Raw genomic sequence first — 25,722 nt, 5'->3', positions numbered from 1 at the left:
AAATGTAGATTTGAAAAGAAACACACAGAAAGCGGGAAAAAGAAATGAAAAGTTTAGAATCAAGATGGCGGCGACTCACCTCGGTTCAGAACGATAAGGCCCGCCCACACACGCACCGATTGGTCGACCGTCAGGTGACCGAAGCGTAGGATTGGTCAATCGTCCCGTCACTCGACCGGAGGAGGGCCCAGCCGCACGCGCCAGCAACCCGGCGTACGATTGGTCGACCTTGAGGTCACTCTATTGCTAATGAGCGGATAATGAGATGCTAATGAGCGGAATGTTGAAGGTTTTTCGGATACCGCGGGCGCAATTTTTGTCCGGCCGAAACGTAAATACGCTTACCATCGTTTTGGAACGGTGAGCTTTCTTTCGACATAACGCACGCGTAGGTACGCTCTGTAACTTTCGAGCGCATAGCCGGACAGACGCACACCCGAGGACAGACAGAAGGACAGACAGAAGGACAGACAGATAGACAGACAGAACAATCCATTTATATATATAGACTAGCTGGAGTGCCCGGCGGTGCCGAGGCTTTTTCGAGGACATGTTGTTGGAAGAGAGAGAGAGAGCGACTGGGGGGGGGGGGGAAGAGAGTGAGCGACTGTGGGGGGGGGGAAGAGAGCGAGCGACTGTCGGGGGGAAGAGAGCGAGCGACTGTGGGGGGGAAGAGAGCGAGCGACTGTGGGGGGGGAAGAGAGCGAGCGACTGTGGGGGGGAAGAGAGCGAGCGACTGTGGGGGGGGGAAGAGAGCGAGCGACTGTGGGGGGGAAGAGAGCGAGCGACTGTGGGGGGGAAGAGAGCAAGGGAGAGGGGGGGAAGAGAGCGAGGGAGAGAGGGGGAGCGAGGGAGAGAGGGGGAGTGAGGGAGAGAGGGGGGTGCGAGGGAGAGAGGGGGGCGAGGGAGAGAGGGGGGTGAGGGAGAGGGGGGGGTGAGGGAGAGGGGGGGCGAGGGAGGGGGGGCGAGGGAGAGAGGGGGGCGAGGGAGAGGGGGGGCGAGGGAGAGGGGGGGCGAGGGAGGGGGGCGAGGGAGAGGGGGGGCGAGGGAGGGGGGGCGAGGGAGAGGGGGGGCGAGGGGGGGGGCAAGGGAGGGAGGGCGAGGGAGGGGGGGCGAGGGAGAGGGGGGGAGGGAGAGGGGGGGAGAGGGAGAGGGAGGGAGGGGGGGTGCCGGGGAGGGAGGGGGGGGCGCCGGCGGGGGAGAGAGAGAGAGAGAGAGAAGGGGGGGAGAGAGTGAGAAGGGGGGGGAGAGAGTGAGACGGGGGGGAGGAGGAGGAGGGAGAGTGGGAGGAGGGGAGGAGTGTTTTGAGGGGGTCAGCGAAAGAGCAAAAAAAAATTTTTTTCAAAAACGGGTGTTAAGAAGATGGGAGGCCATCTTGAAAGTTTTTTAATGTTTTTAAAAAGCTGCCACGGAGAAGGAACGCGCAGTCTGTGAAACCAACAGAAATTTTTTTTTTTTTTTAAAGCTGCCACGGAGAAGGAAACCAACAGAATTTTTAATTTTTTTTTTTAAAGCTGCCACGGAGAAGGAACGCGCAGTCTGAAACGAACAGAAATTTTTAAATTTAAAAAAAAAAAGCTGCCACGGAGAAGGAACGCGCAGTCTGTGAAACCAACAGAATTTTTTTTTTATTTTTTATAAACGGGTGTTAAGAAGATGGGAGGCCATCTTGAAAGTTTTTTAATGTTTTTAAAAAGCTGCCACGGAGAAGGAACGCACAGTCTGTGAAAGGAACAGAAAATGTTTTTTTTTTATAAAGCTGCCACGGAGAAGGAACGCGCAGTCTGTGAAACCAACAGAAATGTTTTTTTTTTTTTTAAAGCTGCCACGGAGAAGTCTGTGAAACCAACAGAAATTTTTTTAAATTCTTTTTTTATAAACGGGTGTTAAGAAGATGGGAGGCCATCTTGAAAGTTTTTTAATGTTTTTAAAAAGCTGCCACGGAGAAGGAACGCGCATTCTTGCTGAAAACACCAAAAGTTATTTTTTTTTTAAACGGCTGTTAAGAAGATGGGACACCATCTTCATTGTGTTTTAATGTTTTAGACATTGTGTTTTTACGTTTTACACATTAAAAAAAAATAGCTCCTAACAAATAAACACACAGGTGAGAAAAAAGATGGCGGCCACTCACCTCAGTTCAGAACGATAAGGCCCGCCCACACACGCACTGATTGGTCGATCGTCATGTCACCGACGCATAGGATTGGTCAATCGTCCTGTCACTCTACTCTAGGAGGGCCCGGCTGCACATGCGACGAACCCGCCCCCGCCACGCATTGATTGGTCAACCATCGGGTTGGTCGACCGTACGATTGGTCGACCTCAATGTCACTCTATGGTAATGAGTGGATAATGAGCGGAATGTTGAAGGTTTTTCGGATACCGCGGGCGCAATTTTTGTCCGGCCGAAACGTAAATACGCTTACCATCGTTTTGGAACGGTGAGCTTTCTTTCGACGTAACGCACGCGTAGGTACGCTCTGTAACTTTCGAGCGCATAGCCGGACAGACGCACACCCGAGGACAGACAGAAGGACAGACAGAAGGACAGAAAGAACGATCCGTTTATATATATAGATATATAAGAAGATAGATAGAAGATATGCCGACAGAAGACCTTTGGATTCCCTTTTATGTTAGCTGCCAATCCATTCTCGTACTATCTGCCTCTCTTGTTTCCTTTTTCACTTCTCTGTACTTTTTATATTCAGCCTCATTCTCCCTTGTATTATCAAGCTGACATTTCCTGGTCTTCATGGCTTTTGCTTCAAGCATTTGCTTACATCACAGCGGTGAGACAGGGTTCCATAGGCAGATGCATGTCCATATTATGATCTGCAAAGACTGTTTAAAATATCTGAAAAGACTCTAGTTTTCAACATATTTTGATTTTAGAAGCAGTTTTAAGTAGTATGTAAGTCAGACATTGGGCTAGAAATTGCTGGCAACTCGCGTCATTAGAATGACTCATTACCGCCGCTCGCCATTATTAATTCGTAAAAAATCCAGCAATTTACAGAGTAAAAGTTACGCCATGAGTTCTGATTCTCCGCTGATTGGTGGATGATTTGCTCCACTCTGCTGTTAGCATCGCCAAAGCCTTGTCTGATCTTTCTGAGCCATGTATGAAGTGTGGCCAAGAGGCTAGGCAAACTGTTCTTGGGTGGAATTCACCACCAGGCTTGGTGGTTAAGGCAGAAACTATGTCAACAGTCAAGATTGGATAGTTGGATGAAGGAAATATGGGATCAGGGCGTGTGACTAGCTGAAGTGCTCTTGCAGAGAGCCGGCATGGGCCGAATGGCCGCCTTCCGTGCTGTAACCATTCTATGATAGGGCAGGTATAGTGATTAGGACTATTTGCTCGGAAGGTAAACGCCGACACAGACTGGTTGGACTGAATGGCCATTTTCTGTGTTGTAACTTCTCTGTATCTATGCATTTCTATATCTCCAGCATTGGGGCTCTAAAACCAGCTGCTAGAAGTGACTCACCCTCTGTCTTTTCTTTCCCTTCCTGTTGAATAATGCTAGGTCTCTGCTTCACACCTCATGAGTGAGGTTTAACAGCCATATCCCACCACTTCATAGAACTACAGCAAGTTGACTCCCATGGGGGTAAGTTTATGAATTTGTGCTTCAGTCTTAGAGCTTCGTACATATCAGGAACGCACATTCCTAAAATTACTTCTCACATTACCTACCAAATTTTTAATATGTTTTGAAATGAATTTCATATTTAGTAATATGTTTTGGAACATTAATTGTTAGGATATCAAAATCATGTTTAAAAAACAATGTAAAATACAAAGTAGAAGATGCCTTCTCTGCCCAAGAATAGATAAGTTTCAATCACACTTGCCTTTGCTCTCCCTGTAAACTACATTTTTAGCATATTGATATGAAAAATCATGTAATAATAATTGAATGTATAACAGGTTTTCTTTTAATAAAATTTTCAAATTAACTTTTGAGCTGAGATATGGATGCGTAGTAGCATTGGCAATATTGATATTGCTGGCATTTTCAAAATTGCCATAAGCATTTTACAGATTCTCACACTTAAGTATTTACAAATACTTGCTGTTTGTCCACCAAAAAATATGCAGGCTGTAAAATCATATAATACTAACATTTTACATTTTTTGATTATGAACATGGTAAACACAGTGGTTTCAGGGTGCACTTCATTGTGATGTTTTCTACAAGAATGCAGCATTCTCAGTTACTTCGGTCTCCATCCTTCACGGAAGCGTATTAGTTTGATGATGTGGAAGTTGTTCATCCCAAACGTGTTCTGCATTATGTCCCTGTCTAGATCAAAAAGCAAGTGGCCGTCAATCTGCTGTGACTGAAAGGTCTCGATGTAATTTCCCATGTTGAGTAAATTCAAACAGTCGCAGATCTCATCCACACTCAAATGCTGTAAATCATCTGGAACCTCACTCATAGAGGCGATGTGTTTTGCTTTGTATGTTTGTATATCGCCTGATCTGCAGGAGCCCTTGGACAACGGGCTGATGCCCATTGTTGGTTTGGGTGCTATAACAAGCTGAGAGAAGTCCATTTCTATGTTTGGTTTTGTGGGTTTCTGTGGCTTATTTTCCCCATGACTTTGAGCTGGATTGTTGTTTGGAGCTGGATTGTTGTTCGGAGCTGGATTGTCGTTCGGAGCTGGTGATGGGCTTTGCCAAGGATGTATTGTCTGATACTTGTTTTCTGGCTTGTTTGTGTTCAGAGTAATATATATTGGCTCAATTTCAGCATATTCTCCTGTATACTGAGTCATCTCATTTTTGTCCAGCAAAGTAATGTCTGCAAAATGGAGTGTTACCAGTCACTTAAAACTAGTAAATCAAATCAAAATGTAACCAGTACTTTCTATTTCAAACATTTATTTCAATACTAGAAAAAAAGGATTTATTAAGCACAATGTACAGTAAATCATGTTATCGCATTTCCTTATAATGGAAAAATAAAATAGATTCTTTGTCATTTTACCAAAATTAATTAATCGTTTACACTAGCTAAGCAACTTGGAGTCCTCCCGCACTGCTGAATGAAGTGCTCGAGTGTTGGTTCCCTCACAGGTCACATTGATGACCTCTGTGGTGCACCACCCCAGTGAGATGGGTAATATCAGGGGTGAGTATCATTGGACCACACTCTTTTTGCATCTGCTAATGAGTATTTTTTATAATGGCACTAACAGAGGTCTTTGAGCAGGATGCCAACCTATGCTTTTGGCTTCGGATGTGTAGGGATGTCAAATGCCTTAAAAAGGGGGGGATGTACCCTAATGAAACAAAACTGTGTGACTAGAATAAAATTATTTCAAATTCCAAATTCTTTTGTTTTCTAAATTTTTCTTAGAATGCTTTTTCCCTACTTTTGGCATTCAGTGTCAGCATTGAACAGTCCCACGTCAGTAGAGCATGAGTGAGATACAGTAAAGGTTTCCCCTACGCTACCGTAACACTGTGCCTTGACTCTCACATTAGAAAAGAGCCCCAACACAGCAACAGTTGTGATGTTTTTTCTCTATTTCTACACCAGCTGTCCCTAAGACTTCACTGAATGAAATGAACGCAGTACCAAAGCAAAATACTGCGGATGCTGGAAATCTGAAATAAAAAAAGAAAATGCTGGAAATACTCAGCAGGTCAGGCAGCATCTGTGGAGAGAGAAACAGAGTTAATGTTTCAGGTCGATGACCCTTCATCAGGCCGAGAAAAAGCTGGAGATGGAACAGGTTTTTAAGCAAGTGTAGGGGCAGGGAGAGGGGGGGAGGGGAGGAAAGAACAAAAGGGTAGGTCTCCGAAATGAATGCAGTGTTTTCCGCAGGGACAACAGGATCAGTGAATTTGTCTTGTACGTCCTTGTCATTTTAGCAGGAAAGGTACTGCATAATTTGCTCAATTTTCATCCCAAGTTAAGTCAATGAAAACTCCAAAATAACCAATTTACTGTGGATCCTATATGTTCTTGATGCATTGTTTTGACATATTGGGGGTAATTTTAACCCCCAAGAATGGGTGGATTGGGGCGGGTATTAATCAGGCTAGTTGTCGGGTGGGAAACCTGCAGAAATTTTTTTTTATTCGTTCCTGAGATATGGGTGTTGCTGGCAAGGCCAGCATTTATTGCCCATCCCTAATTGCCCTTGAGAAGGTGGTGGTGAGCCGCCGCCTTGAACCGCTGCAGTCCGTGTTGTGAAGGTACTCCCATAATGCTGCTAGGGAGGAAGTTCCAGGATTTTGACCCAGCGACTATGAAGGAACGGCAATATATTTCCAAGTCAGGATGGTGTGTGACTTGGAGGGGAACTTGGTGATGATGGTGTTCCCATGCGCCTGCTGCCCTTGTCCTTCTAGGTGGTAGAGGTCATTGCTTTGGGAGGAGCTGCCGAAGAAGACTTGGTGAGTTGTTGCAGTGCGTCTTGTAGATGGTACACACTGCATCGACGGTGCCAATCAAGCGGTCTGCTTTGTCTTGGATGGTGACGAGCTTCTTAAGTGTTGTTGGAGTTGCACTCATCCAGGCAAGTGGAGAGTATTCCATCACACTCCTGTCTTGTGCCTTGTAGATGGCGGACAGGCTTTGGGGAGTCAGGAGGCGAGACACTCGCTGCAGAATACCCAGCTTCTATCCTGCTCTTGTAGCCACAGTATTTATGTGGCTGGTCCATTAAGTTTCTGGTCAATAGTGACCCCCAGGATGTTGATGTTGGTGGATTCGGTGCTGGTAATGCTGTCGAATGTCATGAGGTAGTGGTTAGACGCTCTCTTGTTGGCAATAGTTATTGCCTGGTACTTGGGCGGTGCGAATGTTACTTGCCACTTATCAGCCCAAGCCTGAATATCATCCAGGTCTTGCTACATGCGAGCATGGACTGCTTCATTATCGGAGGAGTTGCAAATGGAACTGAACACTTCAGTCATCAGTGAACATCCCCACTTCTGACCTTATGTTGGAGGGAAGGTCATTGATGAAACAGCTGAAGATGGTTGGGCCTAGGACACTGTCCTGAGGAACTCATGCAGTGATGTCCTGGGGCTGAGATGATTGACCTCCAACAACCACAACCATCTCCCTTTGTGCTAGGTATAACTCCAGCCAGTGGAGCGTCTTTCCCCTGATTCCCATTGACTTCAGTTTTACTAGGGCTCCTTGATGCCACACTCGGTCAAATGCTGCCTTGATGTCAAGGGCAGTCACTCTCACCTCACCTCTGGATTTCAGCTCTTTTGTCCATGTTTGGACCAAGGCTGTAATGATGTCAGGAGCCGAGTGGTCCTGGCGGAACCCAAACTAATCATCAGTGAGCAGGTTATTGGTGAGTAAGGTTATTGGTGAGATAGCACTGTCGACAACACCTTCCATCACTTTGCTGATGATTCAGAGTAGACTGATGGGGCGGTAACTGTCCGGATTGGATTTGTCCTGCTTTTTGCGGACAGGACATACCTGGGCAGTTTTACACATTGTTAGGTAGATGCCAGTGTTGTAGCTGTACTGGAACAGCGTGGCTAGAGGAGTGGCTAGTTCTGGGGCACAAGTCTTCAGCACGACAGCTGGGATATTGTCGAGGCCCATAGCCTTTGCTGTATCCAGTGCGCAGTCGTTTCTTGATATCACGTGGAGTGAATCGAATTGGCTGAAGACTGGCTTCTGTGATGGTGGGAACCTCAGGAGAAGGCTGAGACGGATCATCTACTCGGCACTTCTGGCTGAAGATGGTTGCAAACGCTTGATCTGTTTGTTAGTTGTGGGATCGCTTAGCTCTGTCTATAGCATGCTGCTTCCGTTGTTTAGCATGCTCATAGCCCTGTGTTGCAGCTTCCCCAGGTTGGCACCTCATTTTTAGGTATGCCTGGTGCTGCTTCTGGCATGCTCTTCTACACTCCTCATTGAACCAGGGTTGGTCACCTGGCTTGATGTTAATGGTAGAGTGAGGGATATGCCGGGTCATGAGGTCACAGATTGTGGTGGAATACAATTCTGCTGCTGCTGATGGCCCACAGCACCTCATGGATGCCCAGTTTTGAGCTGCTAGATCTGTTCTGAATCTATCCCATTTAGCACGATGGTAGTGCCACACAACATGATCGAGGGTGCCCTCAGTTTGAAGACGGGACTTCGTCTCCACAATGACTGTGTGGTGGTCACTGCTACCAATACTGTCATGGACAGATGTATCTGTGACAGGTAGATTGGTGAGGACGAGGTCAAGTTGGGTTTTTCCCCTCATGTTGGTTCTCTCACCACCTGTCGCAGGCCCAGACTGGCAGCTGTGTCCTTCAGGACTCGGCCAGCTCGGTCAGTAGTGGTGCTACCGAGCCACTCTTGGTGATGGACATTGAAGTCCCCTACCCAGGGTACATTCTGTGCCCTTGCTACCCTCAGTGCTTAAGAGGTGTCCTGCTGTTAATTTCAGCAAGACATCCGGGAAACCCGTACTTCCAGGTTTCCCGTCCGGAAATCTTCCGTCCTGCTCTCTCCATGGCCCCGAGTAAATATCGGGGCCATATTTTCATGGTCGCAACATCATGTTCTACAAGGCATTCAGTCATCACTGTCAGCACTCATTCAGCTTCCAAAGCCCATTGCTATATGGATATTATTTCAATTCTTTAGCTATATTAATCAAAAAACGGAACTGGAATCAGCCATTCAGCCTCTCGAGCTTGTTCAGTTGAGTTGATTCTATGGCCCTGATATTTGCTGGGAGGGAGCGTGTTTGCGGGGGTCATTGGAAACACTCCTGCTCCTGACTCGCGAGCAGTGCTATAAAAAGCACTTACCTGCTTGATCTGGCACCTCCCGTCTCCATTTAGATACTGTGGTTCCCGAGCCCTGAGAAACCCGGCCGGCCAGCATTAAATTTAAATCAGGCTCCCAACTGGACTGTGGGAGCCTGATTTAAATATTATAACAAAGTGTCTTGCCTCTCAAGAGTGGGACACATGCACGCCACACAACCCACCCCCATAAAAACCCTCTCCCGCTCATCATGGGGGGTTAATATTCAAACCCTACATTTCCAGTACTGAATTAGTTCTGGGATGGGGGCCGAGGGCGGGGTGGTGTTATTCTAATCTTAAGTCTTAAGGGGGAAAAATTCGGTATCTTAGCGCTTCCTGTTAGTGCCAGCAAATGATGCTAATGGGGCGCTAGAGCATTATCGCTGGGGCGAGGCAAATCCATCGCACCAAATCCCGTAGCGCCGCCGCTAACAGTTATCATCGGGAGCCTCAACGCCAGTAGGATCGTGACATCAATGAGTTTGTAACGCTCACTGGCTGCCCGATCTGCGAAATTGATTGTCGCCACCTATCTTAGCACCTGGAGGAAACAGCGACAGGGAGAGCTGGCATGAAGCAACAGGAAGCCGGCTCCAGGGACGTTATTTAAAGGGATCATCAGTAATGAGTTGCAGTTGCAGGTTAGTGGAGTTTGTGGTTTCTTGTCAGTTTCAAATAGTACAACAGTCTCATTCTGTAATTTCAAAGTTATTTATTTTTAGGAGTGTTGTGGCAACTAAAAGTAGCTACATTTATTCTTAAAAAAATCAAACTGCTACACTTGGTTGCATAGGGCCGTATTTTGCGACCTCTACGGGTGCTTATGAGGTGTGTGCCCACCCGTAGGGGCCACGCAAGTTCTGGGTTTAGGCATGCGAAGCGCATGCGCTAAAACCCGGAACATGCGATCTGTCAAGAATCTTCTTGACATATCCTCTGCATCCCCAGGAGAAAGGCCTCTGCGGGTGGAGAGTTGTGCTATTTGCCCGTTGAATATCTGTGAAATTCTTACGCTTGCTTTTACCAGCATAAGAGTTTTAAAAAATAGAAAAATAAAATTTTATCACTCATTTATACATTAAAAACCCTGTCCAATAAGATAAGTTTATTTTTAGCCCCGTTAAAACATATAAAAAATGTTTTCAAAAAATTTAAATTTTATTTAAAATATTCAATTAAATTGCATTTTATTTAATTTTAAATGTAATTTTTATTTTTATTTATTTCATGTGTTTGTGTATTTTTTAAGTGATACCCACTTATACTTATGGGAGTTCAGTACGTACGAAACTCCCATAAGTATGAATGGGGATTCCCTTCTTTTATTGGTTGGGCCAGCTCTCGTGATCCCAGGGGCACTTGCGAACCGCATGTGCTCCTGGGATATATGGGCCTCTGCCCACGCATACCCGGAGAGGCCCAGGATCGCAAGTCTCCATACCTCCCTGGCCACCAGGTAAATGCGTAGATTTTTTTTACAGGTCGGAGGCATTCGCCTATGGGAAGCCTCCGATTGCAAATTTTGGGCCATTTATGGGGGCTGTACCAGCAGTCGACCTCGCCCTCCAGAATCTATGGTGGAGGGAGCGCAGGCAGCAAGAAAGACTGGAACATGTGGCCAGAGGGAGGAGGAGGGCCATCGGGGCTCTCAACAAGAGGCCTTACCCTCCGAGGGTATCTCCTACCTCCAAATAAGCGAGGAGCAGTGTATTAGAAGGCTCCGCTTCACCAAGGAGGTGCTCACAGAACTCTGCCACCTCCTGCAACCAGACCTCCAGCCTCAGATCAGGGTGATCACGGTTCTCTCAGTGGCAGTCAAGGTCACCATTGCCCTCAATTTCTTCGCCAGCAGATCCTTCCAGTCTGCAACAGGAGACATAGCTAACATCTCGCAGTTTGCCGTCCATCGCTGCATCCGGGAAGTCACAGAGGCTCTCTACAGTAGGAGAAGGGACTACATTTCCTTCCCGATCGCCAGAGAGAAGCAGGGCGGGCGTGCATGTGGCTTTGCCAGGATAGCGGGAATTCCCCATGGTGCAGGGCGCCATTGACTGCATCCATGTGGCTTCGCGGGCACCTCATAACAATCCTGAGATCTTCCATAACCGCAAAGGCTACCACTCGCTTAATGTGCAGTTGGTGTGCGACCACAGACAGTGAATCCTCAATATCAATGCCTGCTATCTTGGCAGCAGCCACGATGCCTTCATCCTGCGCCAGACCGGGTGCCAGCACTCTTCCAGCCACCACGTCAAGCTCGCAGCTGGCTGGTCGGAGACAAGGGCTATCCGTTCTCCACCTGGCTCATGCAACCCCAACACTCTTGCCCAGCACTCATATAATGAGAATTTGGATGATCAGCCATGATCTCATTGAATGGCGGAGCAGGCTCGAAGGGCCGAATGGCCTACTCCTGCTCCTATCTTCTATGTTTCTATGAGAGCCATGCTGCCACCAGGAACATCATCAAGCAGACCATTGGGGTGCTGAAGCAACGGTTCCACTGCCTTGACTGCTCAGGAGGAGCCCTCCACTACCCGCCTGAGTGGGTGTCCCATTTCGTGGTGGTCTGCTGCATGCTCCACAACTTGGACATCATGAGGGCCCAGCCCTTGCCACCAGGGATTGTGGGACCACCTCAGGAGCAGGAAAAGGGAGAGGAGGAGGAGGAAGAGCAACAGCAGCGAGGGAGGAGGTAGCCACTTAATCGGCCTTTCGGAAGGGCAATCCGTGATTGCCTCGTCAGACTGCGGTTTGAATTAATTAAACCCCAGATTCCCGTTGCTCACTACATTCCCATCATTACATCCCTGTCGCAGGTCATATCACAGCGCAAAGCTGAAATGAGATACACCACAAAAGAATCTAAACTGAATTACTAAATTTGTCAAAAATCAGTGAACACATATTTACAACAAAAATATTAACTAGTCACCCATGTGCAATCCCTTAGTGCTTGTCGTTACTGTGCCTTTGCCTGCTCTAGTGCTCCTACGAAGTGTTGGCCCAGTGGCTGCAGCAGGGCTGGTGGAAGGCTGCTGAGTGTCCGTGCGGGAGACTTCAGATGGCCTTGCAGGATGCCCTTGACCAGCTCTGGGCCTGGAAGGCCCAGCTGTAGACCGCACCACCTCATCATGGGCGGCAGCAGTCTGCGTTGGCTAGATGACGGGCAGCGACAAGGGCAATGGCGGAATGGCAGTGGTGGGAGCAGGAACGCTGTTAACCTGAGAGAGAGGACAGCAGGTTCCTGCTCCACTGACCCACTGCCACTTCCCCGGGGCAGCACCTCAGCATCCCTAGCAATCTGTTGGAGCGCAGATTGCTGGCCTGCTGCGCCACCGTGAAAGCCCCAGTCAACGGTGGTAGATCCAGCCACGATGGCAGCAGTCAGAGCTTGCATGGCATCAAGCCGAGACTGCATGAGAGCAGTCTGAGATTGGATGCCACCAAGCATAGACTGCATTACAGCACCAAGACGTTGTGTTGCTTCCACCTGTGCTGCAGTGGAAGCTGCCATACACACGGCATCAGGTCTGGGTTGCCACGGTCTCTCTGGGAGTCTACCATCCTTTGCAGACTGGAAATGATGGACTCCATGGTGTGGGCAGAGCCTTGTCCAATGTTGGAGGCGTACTCCTCCACGCTCCTTATCATTGCTGAGAGGCTCTCGGGCACCCTTGCCATTGCACCTATCATCTCCGTGGGCATGCCCATCACCCTTCTTCTAAACGCCTCCCCATCGAGGTCCTCATCTGAGTCCTGTGCAGCAGAACTCGCCCACGAACTCGCCCTCCAGGGAGCTGGCCCCCGAGCTACCCTTTCCCCTGGCCTTGCTGCAGCTCATCATCCCCGGTGCCTTAGCCTGTGCAGATCCTGCTGCTACACTAGCCTCTAAAGAATGCGTAGTGCCAATATCTGATCTGGTGCCTGCGGGTGAGACATGCAGTGACGCGATGTGTTCTTCCTCCTCCTCTTCTCCTGCCTCGCTCTCTATGGTACTCAGGTGCTTTCTAATTATCTGAAAGCATAAAGGCACAAGTCAGGTTAAGGTGAGAGGATGGGGGCAGGAAGGGAGAAATGCATGCAAACAGCATGATTAGCTGGAAAATGCGAAATGCTTGTGGGGTGAGGGGGAAGTGGGATTTGAGAAGAAGGAGTAGGGATGAACATACCATTATTGTCCCCAAGGGGGTCAACGTCGCCAGTGGCCACGGCGCCCACCACCTGACGCCCAATCATCTACAGCACTCTATTTTCTAGCGCAGACGGTGCTTGGGTGTCGGCTTGTCCCCCACCTGTGCGCTCCTGCCCCCTCCTGTTGTGAACCACCTTGGTCTGCAAGAGAAAGGAAAGCATGTGAGTGAGTGTGGAGCAATGTGTTTGGGTGCTGTGCCTGCCATCGTTGAATAGCTGTCATTGTGTGCAAGGTGTGAAATGTGGGTGTGAGTGTTGGTAGGTAGAGATTGTTGGTGGGTTAGTGCTGGGGGGTGTGGTTCTTTGGGCAGTGTGTGAAGACTGTGGTTCAGATGGTGGTATGTAGTATTTGTTGAAGCATTCACTCACCCTGACCACCCAAGTGAGGTTGTTAAATTTCTTCATGCGCTGTGTGTGGGTCATGGGGACCACAGTGCTGCCCAAGACGTGCTGCGCTCCCTCCCTCCACATGGTGCGGAAGGCTTGCGGCAAGGGCCTCCTGCTACTTGCTGGGTAGAGCCATCTCTCCACAACGAACATCAATGCCTCTAATGCTTGATCACTGAATCTGCGGGCGTCTCCCTGAGGCATGGATCTGCCATGAGTATAGCTGCTTCAGTCCGCTGCTCCTTCTCCTTCACCTGCTGCTACTTGCTGAGGTAGCTGCACAGCCAGCAATGCTGCGGATGAGGTTCTGCAGCATCAATGAACCCCTTTAAGAACTGGAAAAAGCCAGTGGCAATCCTGATCCGATTAAACTGCACCTGATATTAGTCCACCCTTTGAGTGTAACGCCAATGAGCTTGGGCTTAAAGACTTGAATTAGCGCTCCAATCATTTCTTTGAGCTGTGAGCATGAATTTCGCGTGCAGTCTAAAGCATTAGCACCTGGTGCTAATTCTCCAACTTTTCTAATTATACCGCCCATTACAGTACTAGGTTATAATGAATTTCTAACCCAAAAACCTTTAAATTTTATTCTTGTGTTCTCAAGTTCTTTACTCACATTCCAGAAAAACCTGCTTGCATTACAATATTCATTTCACTTTTTTTTTAAAGCCTAAACCATATCTTATTTTCTCCAGTGAAAATAACAATGGGAATTTTCATAATGTAGAACCCTAATTCCTGCAACCATCTTTGTTAGTCTAGTGACTGTTTCTAATGCACTAATGTGCCCAAACCTTCACAAAATATGAAGCTTTACCAGTGATCTAATCAAGACTTACAGCCAAATGTGCTTGAGATTCATCTCAGAATCTGATTAATTAACTATGTTGATAATGTTGACTGAATACTTTCAATGAATTTTTAATTATTGCACCAACTCTGTTTCCATCTTTGTTTAACGTTTCTTGTTCTAATATGCATAACCTTGTGTTTATTTACATTAAAATCTGTTATTTTTCCTTAGTCCATCCAGATCTGCTATGTTCATCATCTAGCTATGCAACATTTCCAAGATTACAAGATATAACACCCCACCATTGACTTATGAATAATGTGACAAGCAGATCAGACTCAGTGGAACTCCAGCCAGAGCTTTTGCCTTTCCATTATCACCTTTTTATGTTGCTTAGTTATCAGCCCACTTAGCAAAGTTGCCTTTAGTTCAATACGGTTGATTTTCATCTCCCCTCAATGGGCGGGAATGGGACGCTTGTGTGAACATAACAGCGCAGCACTTATCACCCCGTTACCGCCAACATCCAGGTCTTTGCCATTTTGATAGAAACAGGCAGAAACGAAGAAAGTGACTTGCATTGAGATAGCGCCTTTCATGACCTCAGGACGTCTCAAAGCTCTGTAAAGCCAATTCATTACTTTTTTGAAGTGGAGTCACTGTTGTAATGTAGGAACTGTTATTAGCCCATGCAAATTGGGGTCCTGTGACGTCAGTAGGGTACCGATGCAATTTTGAAGTACCAATGGATAGAGCATGCGCTGTATGTGTTCTGCCTATTGCTTGACATTGAGCAGCCTAACCAGGGACTGCTGCAGATCACTTCAAAAAAAGTTGAAGAAAATTTTTAAAACTAAAATCAGCCTGATGTGCGACCCTCCTGCGGGATGACCTCCCCCTCTCGACCATTCGCTTACCTGGACTAGCTAGGATCTGTGGTGGAGTCACTAGAATTCCCACTCCTGATTGGTGATCTATCCTTCCGATTGATCTATTCGAAAAGCATGAGCAGCTCACTGATGGAACGCAAATGAAGCCCGGACATGAAAATGGTTTAAGCCTTTGACCACTTGCATCCGTCGGGCAGCAAGCTCGCTCCACTCATCTCCCGCCCGATGGAAAAAGTCCCATGAAAATCGACTGCCATGAATGTTAAACTCATTACAAACGGATTATCTGGTCATTATGATATTGCTGTTTGTGGGAGCTTGCTGTGCGCAATTGGCTGCCATGTTTCCTACATTACAACAGTGACTACACTTCAAAAATACGTAATTGGCTGTAAAGCGCTTTGGGACATCCTGAGGTCATGAAAGGTGCTATAGAAGTGCAATTTTTTTTTCTTAAAATCCAAGTATTCACTCAGTTGTCCTTGACAATCAATATACTGACCACATCAGAGGCCTTCGTTATAGTTTACATCACTGCCATCACCATGTCTCACACCCCAAACCCTCGAATATTTTCAGTCACATACCTGTGCAAATGAAATGATCCAAGTGACCAATGTCATTGACAATCTTGTCATATGTGTTGCAGAACGTATTCCATTCTGTCTCATCTTTACTGTCAAATCCTTCTGCTACAACCAACTTAATTTCCTTCATATACATTGGGATCACAGTAGGATGCCGAATCATTAGATTTCCTGAAAATATATAAAATAATTACAATGAGGGATTAAACTATTTTCTACAAACAGCCATTAATAGTCAAGAAATCAAATAGGGAATTCAGAACTTCTTTACCCAGAGAGTGGTGAGAATGTGGAACTTGCTAACACAGGGAGTGGGTGAGGCAAATAGTATGATGCATTTAAGGGGTGGCTAGATAAGCATATGAGGGAGCAGGGAACAGAGGGTTACGCTGATAGAGTTAGAGTTAGAGGAGGAAAGACGGGAGGAGGCTCGAATGGAGCTTAAACACCAGCATGGACTGGTTGACCCGAATGACCTGTTTCTGTGCTAATTATTCTATGTAAAAGTTCTGTCAACTGAGAAAAATCCTTGTAGATCCTTGCACTGCAGCAACTCACCAATGTTACGTCAACAGCACCTCCCTCCCCTATGACCCCTAGCACTGAGAAAGGTAATGTTTTAGGACCACCATCACCTCCAAGGCACCTACCTTCCTAACTTGGATGTATCGCCGTTCCTTCAATGTCGCTGGGTCAATATGCTGGTATTTCCTATCTAACCCTGTCGTAGGAGCATTATCAACACAAGGACTGGCGCAGTTCAAGGGAAAGACCCACTACCGCCACTCGGGGCAACTGGTGGGATGGGCAATAAATGCAACCTTGCTAGTATTAACTACATCCCGAGAACACACACAATAAAACTTCCAAAAATACAGTGCCGTCTGCAATTGTTCATATTCCTTGGCTTTCCTTGTAGGAATCCATTCCTGTCATAAGTATGGAATATGCAGCATGCACAATACATTTAGCAGCAGAGTCTGAGATCTCTGAAGAAGACATTACTGCAGATAGAGCATTCTGTCATTGGGAATTCTTCTTTAGAGGAATTATTATCCTGACACCAGATTATTTCCTAAATATGCTGCAGTTTATTTTTCCTGAAGGCATACCTTCCTTTCTATAGATGTTAATAGATGCCATGATTATGTAATTTATGGGGGATAATATAGTTTTATTGCAAAATATCTCTTCATTTTGTGTGTGACATCATTATGACACAAAGTGACAGCAATCCGGACTGTTTCCTTTCCTGGAACAGTTGGATATAAAGGAAATAGGTGACCATTTTCAGGGCATGTACAGGTTTCTAGAAAAGGAAAGGGTAATGGTCAAACTCTTGGAATATGTTTTAAAAGTTAGATGTTGAGATGTGTGCTTTCTTACAGTCTGGTTAGTTTCTGAGAGATCACAGAATTTGAGATAGGCAAAAGACTGGCTTCTGTATAGTTGTGACGATTTGGGTGATTACATTTATAGAGGTAAAACACACCTAAGTACTTTTGAGTTTAAGCTATAAACATGTATGTATGTTTGTGTGCTTTAAATAATGCCCTTTGTTATTAAACATGGATATCAGTGCTGTAGAGATCTTTTGCACTGATGTAATGGGGATGCACCCTCTTGATGATGTCTTGCTGTCAATAGATGTCTTGTATGCTATATGGTGAAAGCCCTGAAAATACAATTTGTTAGAACAAAATCGTTTTTTTTAAATTCGCTTATGGGATGTGGGCGCCGCTGGCAAGACCAGCATTTATTGCCCATCCCTAATTGCTCTTGAGATGGTGGTGGTAAGTCGCTTTCTTGAACTGCTGCAGTCTGTGCGGTGAAGGTACTCCCACAGTGCTGTTAGGTAGGGAGTTCCAGGATTTTGACCCAGCGACAATGAAGGATCGGCGATATACTTCTAAGTCAGGATGGTGTGTGACTTGGAGGGGAACTTGGAGGTGGTGGTGTTCCCATGCACCTGCTGCCCTTGTCCTTCTAGGTGGAAGAGGTTGCGGGTTTGGGAGGTGCTGCCGAAGAAGCCTTGGCGAGTTGCTGCAGTGCATCTTGTAGATGGTACACACTGCAGCCATGGTACACCGGTGGTGGAGGGAGTGAATGTTTAAGGTGGTGGATGGGGTGCCAATCAAGCGGGCTGCTTTGTCCTGGATGGTGTCGAGCTTCTTGAGTGTTGTTGGAGCTGCACTCATCCAGGCAAGTGGAGAGTATTCCATCACACTCCTTACTTGTGCCTTGTAGATGGTGGAAAGGCTTTGGGGAGTCAGGAGGTGAGACACTCACTGCAGAATACCTAGCTTCTGACCTGCTCTTGTTGCCACAGCATTTATGTGGCTGGTCCAGTTAAGTTTCTGGTCAATGGTGACCCCCAGGATGTTGATGGTGGGGGATTCGGCGATGGTAATGCCGTTGAATGTCAAGGGGAGGTGGTTAGACTCTCGCTTGTTGGAGATAGTCATTGCCTGGCACTGCTGTGGTGCGAATGTTACCTGCTACTTATCAGCCCAAGCCTGAACGTCATCCAGGTCTTGTTGCATGCGGGCATGGACTGCTTCATTATCTGAGGAGTTGTGAATGGTGCTGAACACTGTGCAGTCATCAGCGAACATCCCCATTTCTGACCTTATGTTGGAGGGAAGGTCATTGTTGAAGCAGCTGAAGATGGTTGGGCCTAGGACACTGCCCTGAGGAATTCCTGCAGCGCTGTCCTGGGGCTGTGATGATTGACCCTCAACCACCAAAAAAAATGCTGTATAGAACACCCGCTAGAGATGAGTAGGTTGTGTTCAGAGTTCTTACTCAGGATTTCCATCATCTTTAAGAAGCTTCTACTGTACTGCATTTCAGATTTCAGATGCAGTGAAGATATTTTACTGGCAACAGATACAGAACATTAAAGGTATTGCCTATATTAGTCATTCTACATGGTTGTTTCCAATTCTTCAGCTAACTTGCAGCCAGTTTTGTAAGGCATGCTTAACGTAAATGATAGTATGTCATGAGTATGGATGCTATTGGCTGTAAATTATAAATTCCACAATATATTAAACACAAACAGAGATATCGGCACTAAGGAGTGGAAAGCTCTTTGGAAGTTACTTCCAACTGGAAAATGGACAGTAAGAAGAAAAAGTGAACAAAAAGAGAAGGAACAATGTACAGTAAAAACAAGGAGAGCACAGGTAAAATAAAAACGATGGGGTCAAAAGGGAAGACAACAAACTGTCTTGATGGCTCAGTGAGTTTATAGAGTCAGAAATGTCTCCGGTTTGATATCCCATCTGTGCTGAGTTAGCTGATCTTAGCTAGGGTGCTGTACCATACGACAGTTATCCTGAGGATCACTGGACCGAGGTGAGGGAAATCAACCATGATTCTCGCAGATTGCTATCCAGCAACCCCTGCTGCAATGATATCTGTGGGGCGATAGAGTGAGGTGAGGATTGAGCTAGCCTATAGCCTTCTAACTCAGTTGTAGCTCATAGTTGAATACTGGTCAGTTGTACAATGCACTGGTGCAAGAGCATTGTCCATGGAATAACATAACCCAGCAAGAACTCAACACCTTCGGCAGAGGAGGAAAATGGAGAAAACTGGTTAGAACATTTTCTAAAATGGAAGAGGGAACAGCAGAAGTAACGAGCTTTATTACTGTGATATTAGTATTTGTTCCAGCATTATGATGTGAGCTGAAAACATTAAAAAAATGTATCTATTGTGATCAACCACCCCCTAGACCGAAGGGTGTGTTGATGCGGGAACAGGAGAAAACAAGCACAGTCACAAGTTTGGTCTATGAAAACAGCAATTAGCTGTGTTTTATTTTGGCAAACAGGGAAAAAGGTTCACGTTTGGCACAATCCAAAATCATAAGACGTTCACATAGAATAAATCCATTTTCTTGCCTTGGCATTACCCTCAGGTACCGGCCTTGTCTTGGCCAGGCCCACTGGCCTCCTCTCAGGCCCACTGGCTTCAAGGAGTTCTGGCGCTGCTTTGGTCCCCTCAGGGACTGGCCCTGTCCTCTCTCAGGACCCCTTTCTCTGGCCCTGAAGGGATGCACTAGTTGGCCTTTTAAACTAGTGAGTTAATGGGCAGATTTGCCGTAGGTGTGGCCTTCCTGAATTGGAGTGAGAGGGGGACTTTGTCTCCATCTGGTGGCCACATACCATCCATCCACCAGTAAACCGCCCCCATAGCTCACACTATGTAATGTTCAGTCCTTGGAATCTAGAATTTCCCCATCATCTAAGGATTAAAATCTATACAAAACAAAGCAGCACACTTATATAAAAATAGTATCAAAAAAGGACACATGATAAATCATATAAATGCTTCAAAAATAAAAGATGATACTTGCCACTGTCATTTATAGTATGACCCAGTAGAAATTCTTGCTCGTATGTCTGCTTGACACTTAGCTGTCTTAATTCCTGATAGTTCGATCTGGGACTGTTGATTTCTCTATACATCATGCTATTTGTAGATGAGATAGTGACCGGCAACTTGAAATTTAGCAACACCTCCTTTATTGTAAAGGGGCCTGTTGTGAGAATAACGTATGAAAATATGGAATGAGAGAAGGTTATTTGGATCATCAAACCTGGTCCTCAGTGGTACCTGTAATTCTGTTCCGTGGACTTATCTTATTCTACTCGATCTTCTGAAGGAGGCACCATCCTTGAAGTTTTCGGAAGGATAGACAGAAAGGAAAAGGAGGTGGGGTAGCTCTGTTAATAAAGGATGAGATCAGTGCAGGCGTGAGAAATGATATTGGCTCAGAAGAGCAAGATGTAGAATCAGTTTGGGTGGAGATAAGAAATAATAAGGGAAAGAAGTCACTGGTGGGCGTAGTCTATAGGCCCCCTAACAGTACATAGATACATAGATACATAGAAGATAGGAGCAGGAGTAGGCCATTCGGCCCTTCGTGCCTGCTCCGCCATTCGATGAGATCATGGCTGATCCTTTAATTCAGTATCCCGTCCCCGCCTTCTCTCCGTAACCCTTAACCCCTTTTGCCCGTAGAAATATATCTAATTCCCTCTTAAATATATTTAATGAGCTGGCGTACACTGCCCTCTGTGGCAATGAGTTCCACAGGTTCACCACTCTCTGAGTGAAGAAATTCCCCCTCATCTCTGTCCTAAATGGTTTAGCCCTTATCCTTAAATTATGTCCTCTAGTTCTGTTCTCACCCGCCAAGGGAAACATTCCTTCTGCATCCAGTCTGTCTAGACCTGTCAGAATTTTATACACTTCTATGAGGTCCCCTCTCAATCTTCTAAACTCCAGTGTGTACATCCCTAAACTACATAGTCTCTCCTCATAGGTCATTCCCGCCATTCCTGGTATCAGCCTGGTGAATCGCCGCTGCACCCCCTCCATGGCAAGAACATCCTTCCTCAGATGAGGCGACCAAAACTGTACACAGTACTCGAGGTGTGGTCTCACCAGTGCCCTGTACAGCTGCAGCAAGGTATCCCTGTTCCTGTATTCTAACCCTTTTGCTATGAAGGCCAGCATACCGTTTGCCTTCTTGACCGCCTGTTGCACCTGCATGCTCGCCTTCAGTGACTGGTGTACAAGAACACCCAGGTCTCTCTGTACTTCCCCCTCTCCCAATCTATTGCCATTTAAATAATAATTTGCCCTCCCGTTCCTGCACCCAAGGTGGATAACTTCGCACTTGTCCACATTATAGTGCATCTGCCATTTATCCGCCCAATCGCCCAGTCTGTCCAAATCGCTCTGGAGCTTCCTGGTCTCTTCCTCTGAGCCCACCCCCCCTCCTAGTTTAGTGTCGTCTGCAAATTTGGAAATGCTGCATCCGACTCCCTGATCCAGGTCATTAATGTAAATTGTGAACAGCTGGGGGCCCAGGACAGATCCCTGTGGTACCCCACTTGTTACTGCCTGCCATTCAGAAAATGAGCCGTTTATTCCAACTCTCTGTTTTCTATCTGACAGCCAGTTCCCTATCCACGCCAAAACTTTCCCCTTTATCCCATGAGCCTCAATTTTCCATGCTAATCTTTTATGTGGGACCTTATCGAAGGCCTTTTGGAAGTCCAGGTACACCACATCTACTGGCTCTCCCCCATCTATTCTACCAGTTACTCCCTCAAAAAATTCCAATAGATTAGTCAAGCACGATTTACCCTTTGTAAATCCATGTTGACTCTGTCCTATCCTGTCCCCATTTGCTAAGTGCTCTGCTATTTCATCCTTAATGATGGACTCCAGCATTTTGCCCACAACTGATGTAAGGCTTACAGGTCTGTAATTACCTGCTTTTTCCCTACCCCCCTTTTTGAATAGTGGGGTAACGTTAGCTACCCTCCAATCCATCGGCACTGTTCCCGAGTCTAATGAATTCTGAAAAATCATCCTTAGTGCATCCGCTATCTCTAGGGCCACCTCCTTCAGTACCCTAGGATGCATGTTATCAGGCCCTGGGGATTTGTCCACCTTCAATCCCTTTAGCTTCCTTAACACCATATCCTTAGAGATATTGATTTGCGTCAGTTCCTCCTTTGCCAATGTCCCTATTTTTCCCGATATCCCAGGGAGGTTTTTTGTGTCTTCCTTCGTAAAGACTGACCCAAAGTATGCATTTAGTTGATCTGCCATTTCCTTATTTCCCATTATATATTCCCCCGTATCTGACTGCAATGGACCAACTTTGGTTTTCACCAGTCTTTTCCTTTTGATATACTTATAAAAGCTTTTGGAGTTAGTTTTTATATTTTCCGCCAGCTTGTTTTCGTAAGCTATTTTGCCCCTCTTGATTATGCCCTTTGCCCTCCTTTGCTCTATCTTAAACTGTTCCCAATCTTCCGCTCTGGCGCTTTTTTTGGCTATTTTATACGCCCTATCTTTGGATTTTATGCTGTCTCTAATTTCCCCTGTTATCCACGGTTGAGTCACCTTTTTAGATTTCCTTTTATGCCAGATTGGTATAAACAATTTTTGCAATTTTGTCATTCTATCTTTAAATGTTTGCCATTGTTTATCTACCTCCAGTCCTCCCAGGAACGTTGTCCAATCAGACCTACTCAGTTCCCGTCTCATGGCATCATAATTCCCCTTGTTTAAATTCAGGACCTTAGTCTCTGAGTCAATTTCTTCGCTCTCCATTTCGAGTGAGAAATCGATCATGTTATGATCGCTCTGACCCAAGGGTCCCCGTACAACAAGATTACTGATTAGTCCCTTCTCATTGCACAGTACCCAGTCCAATATAGCCTGTTCCCGAGTTGGTTCCTCGACATATTGATCCAGATAACCATCCCTCAAACACTCAAGGAATTCCTCCTCCTCATTATTTTTACTGATTAGGCTAGTCCAATCTATATGTAAGTTAAAGTCACCTATGATGACAGCTGTGCTCTTATTGCACGCTTCTCTAATTTCCCTCGTGATGCCCTCCCTAACCTCTATTTTACTATTTGGAGGCCTATATACCACTCCTATTAATGTTTTTCGCCCCTCGCTATTTCTTAGCTCCACCCATATAGATTCTGTATTAACTGAGTTAATATCCTTCCTTTCAATTGCATTTATCCCCTCTTTTACTAGCAATGCTACCCCTCCTCCCTTTCTTTTTTGTCGATCCTTCCTAAATACTGAATACCCCTGTATGTTAAGCTCCCAGCCCTGCTCACCCTGCAACCATGTTTCCGTAATCCCAATTAGGTCATAATTATTAACCTCTATTTCCACAGCTAATTCATCTACCTTGTTCCTGATGCTTCTCGCATTAAGGTATAAAACCCTACACTGTTGGACAGAGTATCAATCAAGAAATAATGGAGGCTTGTAAGAAAAGTACAGCAATAATCATGGGCGATTTTAATCTTCATATTGATTGGACAAATCAAATTGGCCAAGGTAGCCCCGAGGAAGAGTTCATAAAGTGTATCCAGGATGGTTTCCTAGAACAATATGTTGTGGAACCAACCAGGGAGCAGGCTTTCTTAGATCTGGTACTGTGTAATGAGACAGGATTAATAAATGATCTCATAGTAAAGGATTCTCCAGGAAAGAGTGATCATGGCATGGTTGAATTTCAAATTCAATTGGAGGGTGAGAAAGTTGGGGCTCAAACCAGTGTCCTGATCTTAAATAAAGGCAATTATAAAGATATGAAGGCAGAGTTGGCTAAAGTGGACTGGGAAAATAGATTAAAGGGAAAGACGGTTGATAAGCAATGGCAGATATTTAAGGAGATATTTCATAACTCTCAACAAAAATATATTCCAGTGAGAAGGAAAGAGAAGGGAGAACCATTCGTGGCTAACTAAGGAAGTAAAGGATGGTATCAAATTGAAAACGAAGGCATACAATGTTGCCAAGATTAGTGGGAGGCCAGAGGATTGGGAAATTTTTAAAAACCAGGAAAGGATGACTAAAAAAATAATAAAGAGCGAGAAGATGGATTATGAGAGTAAACTAGCAAGAAATATAAAAACAGAGAGTAAGAGCTTCTACAGGTATATAAAAAGGAAGAGAGTAGCTAAAGTAAACGTTGGTCCCTTAGAGGATGAGACTGGGGAATTAGTAATGGGGAACAGGGAAACGGCAGAGACTTTGAACAAATATTTTGTATCAGTCTTCACAGTAGAAGACACTAAAACCATCCCAATAATACATAACCAAGGGGCTATAGGGAGGAGGGGGAACTTAAAACAATCACTAAAGAAAAAGTACTCGGTAAAATAATGGGACTAAAGGTGGACAAGTCCCCTGGACCTGATGGCCTGCATCCTAGGGTCTTAAAAGAAGTGGCTGCAGAGATAGTGGATGCATTGGTTGCAATCTACCAAAATTTACTGGATTCTGGAGATGTCCCAGCGGATTGGAAAACCGAAAATGTAACACCCCTATTTAAGAAAGGAGGGAGACAGAAAGCAGGAAACTATAGACCAGTTAGCCTAACATCTGTCATTGGGAAAATGCTGGAGTCCATTATTAAGGAAGCAGTAGCAGGACATTTAGAAAATCATAATATAGTCAAGTAGAGTCAGCGTGGTTTTATGAAAGGGAAAACATGTTTGACAAATTTGCTGGAGTTCTTTGAGGATGTAATGAGCAGGGTGGATAAAGGGGAACCAGTGGATGTGGTGTATTTGGATTTCCAGAAGGCATTCGATAAGGTGCCACGTAAAAGGTTACTGCACAAGATAAGAGCTCATGGGGTTGGGGGTAATATATTAGCATGGATAGAGGATTGGCTAACAGAAAACAGAGAGTCGGGATAAATGGGTAATTTTCCGGTTGGCAAACAGGAACTAGTGGGGTGCCACAGGGATCAGTGCTCGGGCCTCAACTATTTACAATCTATATTAATGACTTGGATGAAGGGACCGAGTGTAATTTGCTGATGATACAAAGATAGGTGGGAAAGCAAGTTGTGAAGAAGACACAAAGAATCTGCAAAGGGATTTAGACAGGCTAAGTGAGTGGGCAAGCATTTGGCAGATGGAGTATAATGTTGGAAAGTGTGAGGTTATCCACTTTGGTAAGAAAAATAAAAAAGCAAATTATTATTTAAATGGAGAGAGATTACAAAATGCTGCAGTATAGAGGGACCTGGGGGTCCTTGTGCATGAAACACAAAAAGTTAGCATGCAGGTACAGCAAGTAATCAGGAAAGCAAATGGAATGCTGGCCTTTATTGCAAGGGGGTTGGAGTATAAAAGCAGGGAAGTCCTGTTACAACTGTACAGGGTGTTGGTGAGACCACACCTGGAGTATAGCGCACAGTTTTGGTCTCCTTATTTAAGGAGGGCTTTTCTTGCATTGGAGGCAATTCAGAGAAGGTTCACGAGGTTGATTCCTGAGACGACGGGGTTGACTTATGAAAAAAGGTTGAGCAGGTTGGGCCTATACTCATTGGAGTTTAGAAGAATGAGAGGTGATCTTATTGAAACATATAAGATACTGAGGGGGCTCGACAAGGTAGATGAGGAGAAGATGTTGCCCCTCATGGGGGAATCTAGAACTAGGGGGCATAGTTTCAGAATAAGGGGTCACCCATTTAAAACTGAGATG

At 45.7% G+C, this 25,722-nt stretch overlaps 1 protein-coding gene across 3 annotated transcripts in view; it reads right to left on the bottom strand.

Annotated features, from left to right (window-relative positions):
• Nucleotides 1–3,925: 3,925 nt before the first annotated feature.
• LOC147097275 (uncharacterized) overlaps nt 3,926–25,722 on the bottom strand; it is a 47,914-nt gene continuing 26,117 nt past the window's right edge. For 2 of the 3 annotated variants that reach the window (XM_085972092.1, XM_085972090.1), the window contains exons 3-5: nt 20,027–20,209; nt 15,661–15,831; nt 3,926–4,817 (exon numbers count right to left, since the gene is read on the bottom strand). In XM_085972092.1, the coding sequence (XP_085828218.1) occupies nt 4,228–4,817; nt 15,661–15,831; nt 20,027–20,209 (944 nt within the window). In that variant the 3' untranslated portion in view covers nt 3,926–4,227. The remainder of the gene's footprint in view (nt 4,818–15,660; nt 15,832–20,026; nt 20,210–25,722) is intronic. The other variant, XM_085972091.1, reaches the window with a different exon arrangement.

This window comes from Somniosus microcephalus, chromosome 32 (genome assembly GCF_052327205.1).
Source record: "Somniosus microcephalus isolate GS21.2 chromosome 32, FLI_Smic_1.0, whole genome shotgun sequence".
Classification (NCBI taxonomy): domain Eukaryota; kingdom Metazoa; phylum Chordata; class Chondrichthyes; order Squaliformes; family Somniosidae; genus Somniosus; species Somniosus microcephalus.
The sequence above is the reverse complement of the archived record's forward strand: the minus strand, read 5'-3'. Positions and strand labels throughout refer to the sequence as shown.